The sequence below is a fragment of the Dermacentor andersoni genome, chromosome 5 (assembly GCF_023375885.2).
Source record: "Dermacentor andersoni chromosome 5, qqDerAnde1_hic_scaffold, whole genome shotgun sequence".
NCBI classification, from domain to species: Eukaryota; Metazoa; Arthropoda; class Arachnida; order Ixodida; family Ixodidae; genus Dermacentor; species Dermacentor andersoni.
The window spans coordinates 195,474,980-195,488,398 of NC_092818.1; the positions used below are offsets into that span (position 1 = coordinate 195,474,980).

Here is a 13,419-nt window from a genome sequence, read left to right on the forward strand (position 1 = left end):
CAAAGCCGTTAGAAGCCGGAAGGACAAAGTTAAGGCAAATAAGTATAGTGCCCGTCATTACTATGCTTGCTGAACTGCCAGGCTTGCAGTTCCCTTAGACACTAGCAAACGAGATTAAAAGTCTGAGGTTTTAAGTGCCAATACCGTGATCTGACTACAAGACATGCTGGGGGGCTCCCGGTTCAGTTTGACCACCTGGGGTTCTTTAACGTGCACCCAATGCATCGTATCGAGAGTTTTTTTGTATTCCGCCCCCGTTGGAATGCGGCCGCCGAGGCCGAGTTCGAACCCGCAGCCTCTATTTTAGCAGCGCAACGCCACATCCACTGGGCTACTGCGGCAGGCGGTGGCCCTAATTTCCCTCTGGTACTTTTTCTATCAAACTTTGTGGGAGTTGTCCCTAGTGACCGAAATCGTATGGTGGCCCCTGCTGGCGTGTGCTGCCTGGGCCACGCCACTCCTAGCCTCTGACTTGGCGAACCGACTGTGTGCTATCATCGCGACGGCCGGGTCCGCATTGATACCTAGGCATTCACCTCTCAATAATGCCTGAACTTTGCTGCTTACGCGAGGTAAAGGCGAGAGAAACAATACAGCATAATTTAGTCCTCACGAAGGCGGAAAAAGGGGCTTTAATTGTTGTGCGGTCAGCCTGAAACGAGCAGGCAAGGTACTGCCATGTCGGACCATAACGTTCTTTGCGTTTAATCATGATGCCAACAGTCTGCGGGAGACCTAGTGAAAAACATCTGCTACAGTAAAAACTTTCGTTCACTAAAATTTTTGGAGCAGGGGAAGTGACCGTATAAGCCCAAATCGTTCCGGTGGACTCCATTATAGTCTACAGCGAATGCAGTCATCGTATGTCGTAGGTAATTATCCCGACAGTATGTACAAAGCTGCGCATAAAGGACACGGACACAAGGAAGAAGAATCTTTTATGCACAACTCTGTACGTACTTGTAGCATACCTACCAACTGGACCAAATAGATACCTTAGTGAAGATCCCGACAGGTCGAGGACCACGTTGTTCCGTGAATATCTATGGCAATCTCAACAAATAACGGTTCTGCGTCGAGAGTAACCACCCATTAGGTTTTCGTGCAAGCGGAATTTTCTTTGTCTATAATTCAGTATTGTCGAGCGCGGTGCGTCAGTCGTCAGTAGCGCTCCCGCTCTTGGCCACCGTATTCGAGCGCCAGCCATCATTGACGGGAAGCAGTCACACGGCACCTGCGCTCCTCCGCTTGCACCAATATCGTTGAAAAATCAGTCCCAGGCTTCGACGACGCTGGGCTCTGTAAGTGCCGCATCAGATGACCGCAGGCGGGTGCGCGGGGCGTTGCGCGAACTCGCAGCGGCGGTCAGCTGTCGCCCCGCGACCGAACCCTGGGAAGCGCAGCAGCTGCTGCCCCACGCCGCCTCCTGGCGCCGCCGGGCACGTGGCGTCGGTGGTCGCCCTGCGCCTGGTTCTCGCGTGCACCACCCGGGCCCGCTGCCATTTCGTTGGGCTCCATGTCGAGGAAGGTCGTCAGGCCCAAGGCACGCATCTGCGCATATCCGCGTGCGCTCTACGGAATGCCATTGAACACAACTGACGCACAAATCAGAGGTCAAATTCACGAAGCTTAGCAAGGGCTGCCTGTGGATATCCCACCACCTTCGCCAATCATACATGTGCAGCATCACGACTGGCTGAAACCTGCTCTCACGAACAGCTTCAGCGTAATTTGTTTCCCGGACTGTTTTTGTTCTTTTAGTCGGTTAGCATTAGGAGTGTCGAAGTGGAAGGAATTGTACGGGAAGTGTGGGAAGCCGGTGACCGGCTTCCCATGTAGCGATGTAGTGAATATATATATATATATATATATATATATATATATATATATATATATATATATATATTCAGAAGTAATGGATACAGGCGGCACAATGTGCCAAAAAAGTAGGGTGAAAGGCCACTTCATGCGCAGAGTCGAGACGTTGAAACCCCACAAATTGCAAACCAAACCAAACTCCGAAACAGAAAAAAAGTTGGCGATGAATGCAACGGCACATGCACAGAAAGCGTTATTCTCGTATGGCACGTTTGTGTGAGAACGCCATGCCCTCTTGTCATAATCGCAGTATCTATTTTTCTGTCACTCAGTGTGAATTTTCTGGATTATTAGAATTGCCAAGTTCGCACGCAGGTTGCCTTTTATTTTGGGCAGTGCATTAAAAGATTGCAAAGCCCGGAATAAAAGTAATTTCTATATAAAAATAGCAAACATAATACAAGAACATGACAACTTAATTAACATACCTGACATACCATGCAAGGCAACCATAATCATGAGAGTGAGGTTGAGCACAGTGATATTTCACTCTGAATATAGCTCAAAAAGAAGCAAAACAATGTCAACGCAAAAGCCAACGAGTATACGAAGTTCTAGAAAAAGAGACATTATACGCAACTGCGTACGTGCTGCAAACGCGCAACACATACTAGGTGACGTGAAAGATGAACCGTGACTGACCAGGATAAATCCAATGGTGAGAAGTGCCACCAGGGTCAGTGCTCCAGCCAGCAAGAACACAACCAGCATCTCCGTGTACAGGAACAGCTCTATAAATTTGCGTCATGAAAAAAAGCGGTTATGCATGCAACTAATCATTTAAAAGCGCACAATCGCCTGAATTTGTTAAAGCGCCTAAGGAAAACACGAGGAATTCAAGACGATGAGCAACACGAGAACAAGGTGAGGGCAGGAGCTAATGTTTCGACGAGTGGATTTGTGTTTTTCAAAGCCACTTGAAAAAGACAAGTTCACTTGCCGAAACGTTGGCTCCTGCACGCTCTCACCTTGTCCTTGTGTTGCTCATCGCCTTAAAGCACCTAAGCGGGACATGAAGAAAGACCACCCTTGGTGTAATTATTTTCTCTGCGGTCGCTTTCTTTTTCACCGCTTTCATTTCTGTCTGATGTTATCTTATTGTGGATCGTAAAATTGTTTTAAATTCTTGTTGACACTCATTTGACCTCTATGTCAGTCGCTCACGCTTGTAACTAACGTGTATACTGTTTATGATATGAAGCCACTGCACAGTATTACGCCTCTTGAGCCATCTTTATATTTACCCGATTGTGTACCTCTGTGATGTAAATGGGAACCGTTAGCAGGATCTCATTTCAGAAAGATTGTCCTTATGCTTTACTGGCTGGCCATCCTCGCTGATAACATGTTCGCCAACCACGAAACGCCGGCGCCTGTCCTTCCGAAAAGTATTAGCGTACGAAGTTCTTTGTGAATACAAATCTTGGAGCCGCATTTCTTTTTCTCAGCTTTACTTTTCCAACATTTTTCACTTGTTTCCCTGCGGTACAGCTTCCAATACGTATGAGAACTCTTTTCATTGGCCAACGTACAGGTGCCCGCCATTGATGATAATGGTCAGCTCCATAACGAAGCGATCTCCGCGGTGGTGACCAATCGCGCACGCACCTTACGTAAAATATGTTTTGTGGCCGTATTCACATTGTACGCCAGGGCGGTATACGCAAAAACGACGCAGCTCGCCGTGACAAAAAGCGCATCATTAGCGATAGTACCCAGAGAAAGTACAAAGATTAATAGATTATGAAAATTTTGTCGAGAAAAACATTTGTTATTTTAGCCTCTGAAAAATTAGTCACTTGTCAGTGTTACAAAGTGCACGTGCTATGCGTCAGCGCTCGTGCTGTGCTTCTCGTCCGCGTCTTTTCGCACTGTAACAACTGTGTTACAAAGTAAAACTTTGTCCCTCTTTCCCTCTGTCATTGGGCTAGTTCGAACGCTTTAAGAATAACGTGCTCGACTTCGCGCGCTTTGTAGACGATTATAATCTTCCCAAACAGCTATTGTTGCGCTCTCCGTTCACTTCCGAGTGCTCCAACAGAATTCGCCTGCAACTGCTCGAGTCACGGCCTTGCCGGGGCTCGCGGGCAACACCCCTTTGCCAACACCGTCGGAAGTGTTCGCCCACGCTAAAGGTCCGTTATCCTGCGCACCCGCTCTTCGAAGCACGAATGCACACTTGCGCGCACACGCCAAAGGTTCGTCAAACGAGCATTGGCCGCGAGATCGAGCAGAGTCGCCGCCTCGCGTGCACCCGGCAGTGTGGGCTGCTCCGCATGTCACCGGCTAAGCATTACGTCATCACGTGTGAGCGTACGGCCTGGACATTTTTAAAGACCGTTTATGTCGTGGCTGCAGGGCTGTAGTAAGTTCTGGTCTGGATTTTTGGACGGCGTGCAAAAGCATTTAGCCTTGCGCTGTCCCCACGCGTGATTGCCCCGCGCTCCACAAGAATATCAATCTTATGATCGCTTCGTGTTTTGAATAGATCACAGAAAGTATAAATCAAGTGGTAGCAATGAGGCGTGAATGCCGCGGTTTAGTGATTTAACTGTCACGATGTGTTGATGACTCGACAATCTCTGCGATACCATGAAACATTAGCGGGATGGCGTAAACATCACTCAACAGTAGAAAAAAATCGTAAACATGCACTGATATCATATGCCATGCACGTTACATTAGGACACGTGCATTATGATAAGTGCGATAATTGCGTGACCCTCGTTCAGTGTTCACACGACCAGAGGTGTTCTCTCAATATGTAGTTTTGATGTTCCTACGGTGAATTCCTTTTGTCTTGCAATTAAATTGTCGGTTTTTGTCCTTTGATAAGCTGCTAAGCGAAAGCTAAAATAGGTATTGTATAAGGATCATGTGTGACACGGCTCTCTTTAGACGCCAGACGTCATAACACTGAGTTGAAGGGCAGCTACTATAATTTCCTTTCGCTCTTCATTGTACTTTTGTTAGTTGACATAAGACAGTGGCCACTATTGGCCGGAATAAAACAGCCTAATGATTTTAGCTTCTCAAATAATCACCATTGTCGTGTTGCTGTCGTGCGCATAACCGCGCCAGGGCCATAAAGAAAGTTACAGAGGCACTTAAGTCTCCTTGCGTGCACTGAATGTGAAAGCATTCCGACTCTTCCGCACGATACTTTTCAATTGGTCACGTGCTCGTATTGGGCAAAGTCAATTTTGGGAGTGGGCTAGGTCGCTTTTAATCGTGGGTCAACCCAATTTTCAAATTGGGCAAATTCAATTTTCGGGGACCACGGCGTCCGTTGGTCGCCGCGGCTGTTCACCGTGGGACTTCGCAGTGCGAGTCGCAGCAGGTCCAGCGCCGGGAACGTGATGTCATCAATTGGTCGCGTGGGTTTTTTTGCGATTGCATGTTAACGCGGGACACTCGCCCAATTTTCCTCTTCATGGGGCTTATAAGGCTTTCCCTTTAATAACCTGGTCAGAAGTAACCTGATGATCCTACTAACGGACTCTCATTCAGAGCGGCTTAACTCGTTTAACGGAACTCCTTAACTGCTTGCATTTCACAGCGAATGAAAAAATAAGGGAAGCGGATATGCATGCGTACAATTCGCTGATGAGTGCGCACTAAGTTTACCTTCGTTGTAGAGGAGTATTTATTTAAACTTATTTAAACCATTGAATGATGCTTACAGAATGCGGTATTAATTAGCTTGAGCCAAAATATTAACAGAGTCGGAGGAACGCAAGAAAAAGATAAACAAGAAGCCCCACGAAAATGGTGAAATAGAGACTGTGGCTGAGTGCCATAACCCCACTGAATGACAGCTTGCGCTTCTTTCAAGTAAATAGAAACGTTCTGCGCACTTCGTTCAAAAATGTGGCATTGCAGGTTAATATAAGATCAGTTCACTGCAGTCAGCCCGTGTAATCACCAGAAAATCGGGCCAAATCGTTCACAGCGGAACGCCACCGTGTGCACTTCAATGCACGCCGTCGATCCAAGGCGGTGATGGTGCTGCCACCTGTATTTCGATCTCGCGGCGAATAGCCGCGCCCGCCGAGCCTCCAGCAAGGCACGTTACGTCTCCGTTATCACATATATGAAACTAAAGAATTGGCAGCATACGTTTGGCCAGATCCCCGCTTCATACTGCTTCATATAGACCATTTACCCGAGATTCCGGAGCGCAAGCGATTAAGTTCTCAGTAGGCGCTGTAGCGCTGAGTGCTTTGAATAATTCTGGAAGAGCGAAAATGCGAGACTTAAATGCGCGCCACGTAACTCAACATATTTGCCCATGCGTTCGAGCGCAGCTAGCCAGAAGTGCTTCTTTACAAGGAAAAGCATGCTGAAAACTTCTCGCAAGAAAGCAAAACGACACAGCGCTGTATGCAGTCATCTCACCAAAGCTGAGACGGTCTCTGCGCGTGGCCGTGGTAGGCAAGCTGAAAAGTACGTCCGAGCTGTTTGGGTCGCCCCGAAAGGAGCGCAGCCTGTACGTGTATCTGCAAGCCACAATATGTAAGTGAGCGCAAATCAGAAGTTATAGGTATATGCAATGAAGTGACTCGGGGAGCGCGCTTCGACTGTGCTAACCATGTAATTAAAGCGAAAGAAACTATTGATAAGCCTCATGCAGTTCACACTAACCTACACAGATGTAGCTAAAGTGTTGCTCATCTTAACTGATTTTGTGCTCACGTTCAATTGCCATCACCTTATGCTCGGCGCCTTTGGTCATCATGAATACTATGACGGAATAACGATGAACGTTTTGACGATGACTGCCGTACCATAGCACACTTCTGCACAGGTCTCATGACGTTCACAATTCTTGGCGCCAGGTAAGTATGTCGAACCGTGGATCTGTTGTGCTCAGAGTAAACTGATAAACACTGCCCATGGGGACATGAGCGCAGGTCCTCGATGGACTGCTACGCATGGGTATAAAAGGCACTTGCTATGTCGCTGTTCTTGTGCTTTCGAACGGGTGCTCATATGCGCTTAAAGAATACAGGGACATACGACGGTGTCGCAAGCACCGCCCGGCAGCATGCAGTGAGCCTAACAAACTTCCGGCTTCGTGTCCTATCAGCCAGGAATAAAGTGAGTTTTCAAGTTGCATACGAGTACTATCTGCAATGGTTCAAATGCGAACACCCGCCGGGTTTACTCAGTGGCTATGGTGTTGGGCTTCAGAGCACGAGGTCGCGGAATTGAATCCCGGCCACGGCGGCCGCATTTCGATAGGGGCGAAATGCGAAAACACCCGTGTACTTATATTTAGGCGCACGTTAAAGAACCACAGGTGGTCGAAATTTCCGGAGTCCTCCACTACGGCGTGCCTCATAATCAGGAAGTGGTTTTGGCACGTAAAACCCCATATTAAAAAAAAAAAGGATGCGAACAGCGGTGTACGTGGATTTCGCGTAGCGACGAGTAGAAGGCACCGCTCGTGGCACGCCACAGCCGGTTGTATTCGTCTCCGCTGAGTTTGCTTTGTGCTGGGCTGCGCGAAAACCGGGCGCTCCGCTGTTTGCATTTGAACCGATGGCAGGCAGCACACGGATTCTCCTTTTACGCCTTCAAATAAAATAAATGTGAATCATGCCACAAGCACACATGCATAATTCTTACAGTAAGTTCTGAAAGAATAAATTGTAATATCGTGGTTAGATGTCGGGTAAAAATGTTCAAAATAGAAATGTAGAAGATGACGTCTCCCATTGTCGACAAGTTACCTTTTCGTCCACTTTCATTTTCCATTTTTCTCATTATGTTCTACATTTGTGTTTCAATCACATACAATTACCCTATTCTTTCCTTAGATTTATTGCCTGTTGGCTTTAAATTTGTGATTGACAATAACTAAAGGGAGTGCTCACAGAAGTAATAAACAATATATCATCCGACGAATGCAACAGCTAATCACCGTCCTCCAGTTGTGCAATAGCCAATGGTGGTGAGTGTGCGGTCAATAAGAAATCTAATTGCGCATGTACTGCTTACTGCATATCGCCGCGTTAATCGGTGACTTTTGGCTAAGGCAGCGTGCGTATCCAACCCGTTTGTAAAGAACTGTACGGAATGGGGACTTATGTATTATATAACATAGTATAGCACAGCCCGTGGCAGCTGTAGAAACAGCAAGAATTTCAAGGGCAAGAAAACAAACGGAAATTGCAATCTGTTCAAAAATTTGGAAGGCGCTTCAGCTTCGCCTTTAAGAATGGAACGGGATAGCATTCAAAGGTCCCTGACTGCTTCTCACTCTTCCCGGCAAGTGCAGCTTATGTAACCGTGATGTTTATCGGGAAACGCTGGCGGCGAACGTTATAGACGAAGGCGAGCTTTCTGGTAGAAACGCGGGCTCTTGCGTGGGCCCCAAATGCGCGAAGGCGAGCGCCATCTGGATGGTGTTGTTACAAGGAACCGAGCGCGGCGCGCCACTGTATTAATGGTGTAAGCGCTGAAAAGGGGTTTATGTTTGACGATCAACCGCTGATTGACATATGCTGCTGCATTTACTGTTCCTCAAAAAAAACTTCGCTTTATTTGTTATTGTCATGGAACTGTGATATTTATGCCTAGATGACGATAGAACAAAGTGCATCACAAATTTGAAGAAACATCGCCAATGTGCTAGCGAGGAATTTCGTATTGATACCTTGTTCGTAACTTACAGATCTGAATGAAGCTCCAGTGTTCTTACATGTTGTATTGCGAAATAAAACCACATATGAAAAAAAAAGACTACAGAGATTTTCAGTATAACTTGCTGGATATTTATCGGCACATTAGCACAAGGAGAGTTATGCAGAAAATTATATAGCACGTTGTTTGGACTAGGTAGTATACCCGTTGTATGGTATAAAGGAAGTTTTTGTTACTGGTATGCGAAAAATGTGGATCTGCTGCTCTTGATAATCTTTTCATTATTTATAAATAACTGTTGCGACAAAAATTATTTCGATACAGTTGTGTTGTGCACAGCACACGTGGCCTCTGTAGAAATTTCCTGTCTAAGAGAAATTGCAGGAAGCTGTCTTACGTATGTATGATCGTATAGTACAGAATGCGCCAATTTGTACTGACTAATGAGATACTCAGCTCTACATTATTGTATTGTGTATTGAATGCCTTGCCAAGCGATAGGTTGCTAATAAAACAGTGAATAAACTACATTTTTCTGCCTACTTATGTTTTGCCGAAACAGAATAGCCGCGTGGCATGGCGTTCTGGCTCGCGCATCTTGAACCGAAAAAGATAAGTTTTCACACAGCTGCGTTGCGCATACGTTGTGAGTAAGAAAAGAAAATTAAAAGCCGAAGAGTGTCGCATACAAGCTCTGAAAAAAATAATGCAAGCTGTGTTGGTTTCCGTTGGCACCCGCAGAAAAAGTCGTGTGCTCGTAGTGAAGCGTCATGTTTGCGGGCTTTTGTGTTTCATATGCACAATGACTCAAAAAACAAAGACGCAAATTTGTGCATTGTGATTTCGAAGGCGAATGCCATTCATTCGCCATATTCATGCTAAATGGCTCAGCGTTTCCGAACAGCACTAATGGGAGACGCTTTACCAAGGCGCACAGTATTTGCCCCTGCCTTGTGCAGATTGATCAACGTCTATCTGAAGCGGCGATCGATCAAGAGAACGTACGTCAGCTGCGCCATGTACGAGTGACCTGAAATTGCTACCGCAAGTCCTTTTGAGTCGTAATATTGTGCAAAGAGCCTTAAACTTCTTTATTTTTATCTGTCCCGAATGCGTGTCGAAAATAGAATCTGCGATCTCATCCTTTGCAGTATAACACCTCCGCTAAGCCGCCGGTTGGTGCAGGGAATACCAATGTTCTCTCACGGTTCTAGTTCCGTCATTCAGTTCAAATCGCATGAACCACGGCCGAATTTCACGTCATTCCAAAAGACACTTATTGTGAATTCTCAGGGTCCAGCTAGCGAATCGTGGCGGCACAGGAATTTGTTGTTGCGTTACCAGTGCGGGCCGTGCATTGCGCGTTGGACTGGTCTGTTGCTGTGCTGTCCTAGCCTTGCGTTACCTGAGGAACGGCACGAGTCCCATGAGAACCACGGAAGAGACGTTGCGTGGAAGGTGGAGCTGTGAGCAGCCACGGGGAAGCGTGCTGTCTGCTCGGCACCAGTGCACCTGAAACAGTGGTGCGCCGAAACATCAAAGAAATTCTCGTTATGGGAATGCGCACTTGAATCATGGTCTCGAAAAGAAGAGAACCGCTTTTCGCCTCCTTTTCGCCTCCTATAAGTTCTGAGCTGGGAGGAGCTCAGAACTTATATCAATAGTACCTTGCACGGGGGATCGCAACTGCGTATTCGGCTCTTCTTCAAGTTATGGCCTTCTTGTTCATCGAACTTCTTAATTCTTAATAAATTTACATTCTCCACATTTTCTCTAAAGATTAGTGAAATTCTGGCAAGCGTTGGAGTGCTTATACTGTATTTGGCACTGATAAAAAAACGCATAATAAATGTTACACTTTTCTGCCATCCAGACGTTTCTGGCTCCTAAGTACTCAAAGAGAGCAATGTTCTAAACCAAACGTTTAGATAAAAGGAGCACCGCGGTGGTAGACTCCTAGGTAAATTGGCCGAGCGTAGTCGTAAATCTCGCTACACCATCGTATTTAGCGTCCGCCCCATTGGACTGTGCCGCATCCGGAAAAACAACTCGCGAACAACACAGCTGCTCAGCCGGCAGGGCAATCGCGTGTGTTTTTACTTATTGTCGAGGAAGACGCTACAGGCAGTTTTGTGAATGGAATTGTGCCTTGGTGTGCGATGGAGCGGGTACCTGAAAGCCGTCGAGCTGCGCGTGGGGCCGGGCCTTCCAGCTGAGTCGTACCACGGACCAGCCCAAGGTTCTCACGGTGACATCGCACGGGCTACTCGGCTCTGTGTCGCAAAAGCGGCGAATACAAAACAAGCGGCAGAGTTCGGCCACCGAGCTCGCACCACCAGCTTTTCGACTGATAAACCACAGCATAGACGGACGCTGCCTAAACAGTCACAGAAAGCAACTTTCAATGCACTTACTAATGTCACTGCTGCCTATTCAGGGTAACGACAGTGAATTCCTATATTTGTTGTATGAATTATTTATATATTGTTACAAATCCTATCTCCAGACCAAAAAAATAAAAGAAGAGATCGAAGTAGGAAGAGCAGCGCCTACGGTACAGAAGCTTCTGGAACTAGTTTCGCCTTAATCTTGCGAACTTAAGAATGTTGAGCAAACAGGTCTATCTCTAACCGCTTCGCTTCTTGGTATTGAACGTATGCAATATGAAACATAACCAGCACCCTTCAAAGAATGTATTTCCCTCTGTATTGTAATAAAAATAAAAAAATTTCATATGCGAGTATCCAGGCTCGTCCGTCTGCGTGACGTTGGGGTTATGCAGGCTAGGAAAGGAACTCCTGTCATCAAAACGTACACTAGCGACCGACTACGCAGCCCTGATCTACCCAGCCGCGTAATAACTTACTTTCTTTTCAAGTTTGCATTCCAGTTTGTGATCGATATACCGACAGTTATGCGTTAAACTGTTGATTTTGATGCCTATGGCGTCCAATATTTTTGTACATACTTGTGGTTTCTCTGCTACACTGCCGCCTGTTTCATATAAATGGGGGGCGCACGAAAGCTTCCGGTGGCTAGATACCGTTTATACAAGTGACCAGTCGTAAATTAAGAAGTTGGTCCATTTGGTTAGTATTGTGACTCATGACTATTGGAGTGAAAAACATGTCTGAAAATTTACCGGCACACGATCTCCTATGATGAAAGACAGAGGAAAGACAGTACTTAGACGGCCAATCGGGCAAATTGGTCTGTCATACTGAGATACTAAGCAGCGCAAAAAAGACAAGAGCGGACATAAGAAAGACGACACACAGCTCCATGTGTTGTCGTTCTTACGCCCGCCCTTGCCTTGTTGGCTCTATTTAGTGTCTCAGTAGGACAAAGGGCACACAATAGAAGTGGACACAACCGTCATGTGTCGTCCTTCTACAGTGAGTAGAAGGACGACACTTAAACGCTTAAACCGACAGGACAAGCGATCGTTGTGTGTCCTGTCCACCTTTAGTGCCGGCGGTAGATATTGAGCCCAGTGCAGAGCAAACATTTTTTGAACAGGGAGGGAAGGAAGGAAGGAAAACTTTGTTTGGTCCTGCAAGTAGTGATAATTAACCACTAAGCGGGCCGCTCCCACGTCGGGACCAAAAGGCCAAGCGTCACGGCCACTTCGTGAGCTTGCTGGACAGCCCAGAATTGTTCATCCAGGTCCGGGCTGCGAAGTGCAGCCTCCCACCTGGACGCATCATTGATCGCCGAGTCTTCAATTCTTTCGCAAGACCAGAGCATGTGTTCGAGCGTGGCTAAAGCACCACAATCTTGGCAATAAGGCTCTGTATACGTCTCCGGATAAAACATGTTCAGTCTCCGTGGGCAAGGATAAGTACCAGACTGTAGTAAGCGTAATGTAAGTGCCCGCGCCCTGTTTAGCTTAGGATGCGGCAAACTGTAAACCCTGTAAACTGTGAACAGGGAACTATTCCAGTTTCTTTCGTGTCTCGCTTGTATAGCAGTGCGCACCTTTCCTGTCAGCAGCTATCGAGCACTCACCGACTTGCTTTCTGTGGAAGTACGCTCGGAAGACGGCGGCTCCCGGGCGGTCCCGGCCCAAGCCTCGCACCCGCAGCTGCACGCTGCCGCTGTACAGGTCGGCCGGCACGCTGAAGGAGCCCGCGGGTCCCGACAGAGAGACGGGCTCCTCGGGTCCACATCGAAGAGTACAGGGCTGCTCTTTCTATGAGTGGTACACGCGTGCACGGAGGCGGTGACTTCTTCAATATTCCTCCCTCCCATCTACGCTCCCCCCCCCCCTTTCCTCAGCTACCGCCAACACTTCCAGCTCTTTCTTCCCGCCTGATACACAGCTAGGACTGCATTGCCTGTTTCCAGTAAGTACGCGTTCGGCGTCAGGCACACGCCAGCCGTCGCTTTTTGTTTCTCCGCCATCAAGCAACCTACAGCTGCTGTATTTAAGGGAAGCGACTGCGTACGATAATAATTCTCGTTTGCATAAATCATTGATATAGAAAATTATTCGATCAACATATGAAAAAGAAATAGGATCGCTTGCGTATAAAATACCCATACTGCGTGCAAAAGTGATCTGAAATTACATAGCGGATTACTAAAGCGTATCATGGTAAACTTTAATGAATACACATGTACAACTAGCTCTAGCTACGCTCTTAGCAATTATAGTTAATTAGATTCAGGGGTTGTACGTGCCAAGACCACGGTTTGATTATGAGGCACGCCGCATATATATATATATATATATATATATATATATATATATATATATATATATATATATATATATATATATATATATGTGAGAAGCACAACTTCACGGTTATTTTTGGTTTATTTGCCCAACCAGTTTCGGTCGGTGAACTGACCTTTTTCGAGGGATACAGTCTCCTTACAGATTTAGGC

The 13,419-nt window shown here is 46.7% G+C and overlaps 1 protein-coding gene and 1 long non-coding RNA gene across 2 annotated transcripts; both read right to left on the reverse strand.

Annotated features, from left to right (window-relative positions):
- Positions 1-921: 921 nt before the first annotated feature.
- LOC126531815 (uncharacterized) lies at positions 922-9,954 on the reverse strand. The gene is made up of 4 exons (XM_050179546.2): positions 9,932-9,954; positions 6,277-6,377; positions 2,521-2,609; positions 922-1,551 (listed from the first exon to the last, which is right to left on the reverse strand). The coding sequence occupies exons 1-4, from the start codon at positions 9,952-9,954 to the stop codon at positions 1,366-1,368; spliced, it is 399 nt and encodes a 132-aa protein (XP_050035503.1). The 3' UTR covers positions 922-1,365.
- On the reverse strand, positions 9,955-12,700 carry LOC129384845 (uncharacterized). Its single transcript, XR_008612470.2, has 3 exons — positions 12,535-12,700; positions 10,699-10,799; positions 9,955-10,038 (listed from the first exon to the last, which is right to left on the reverse strand). It is a non-coding gene; the product is annotated as an uncharacterized lncRNA (long non-coding RNA).
- Positions 12,701-13,419: the final 719 nt, after the last annotated feature.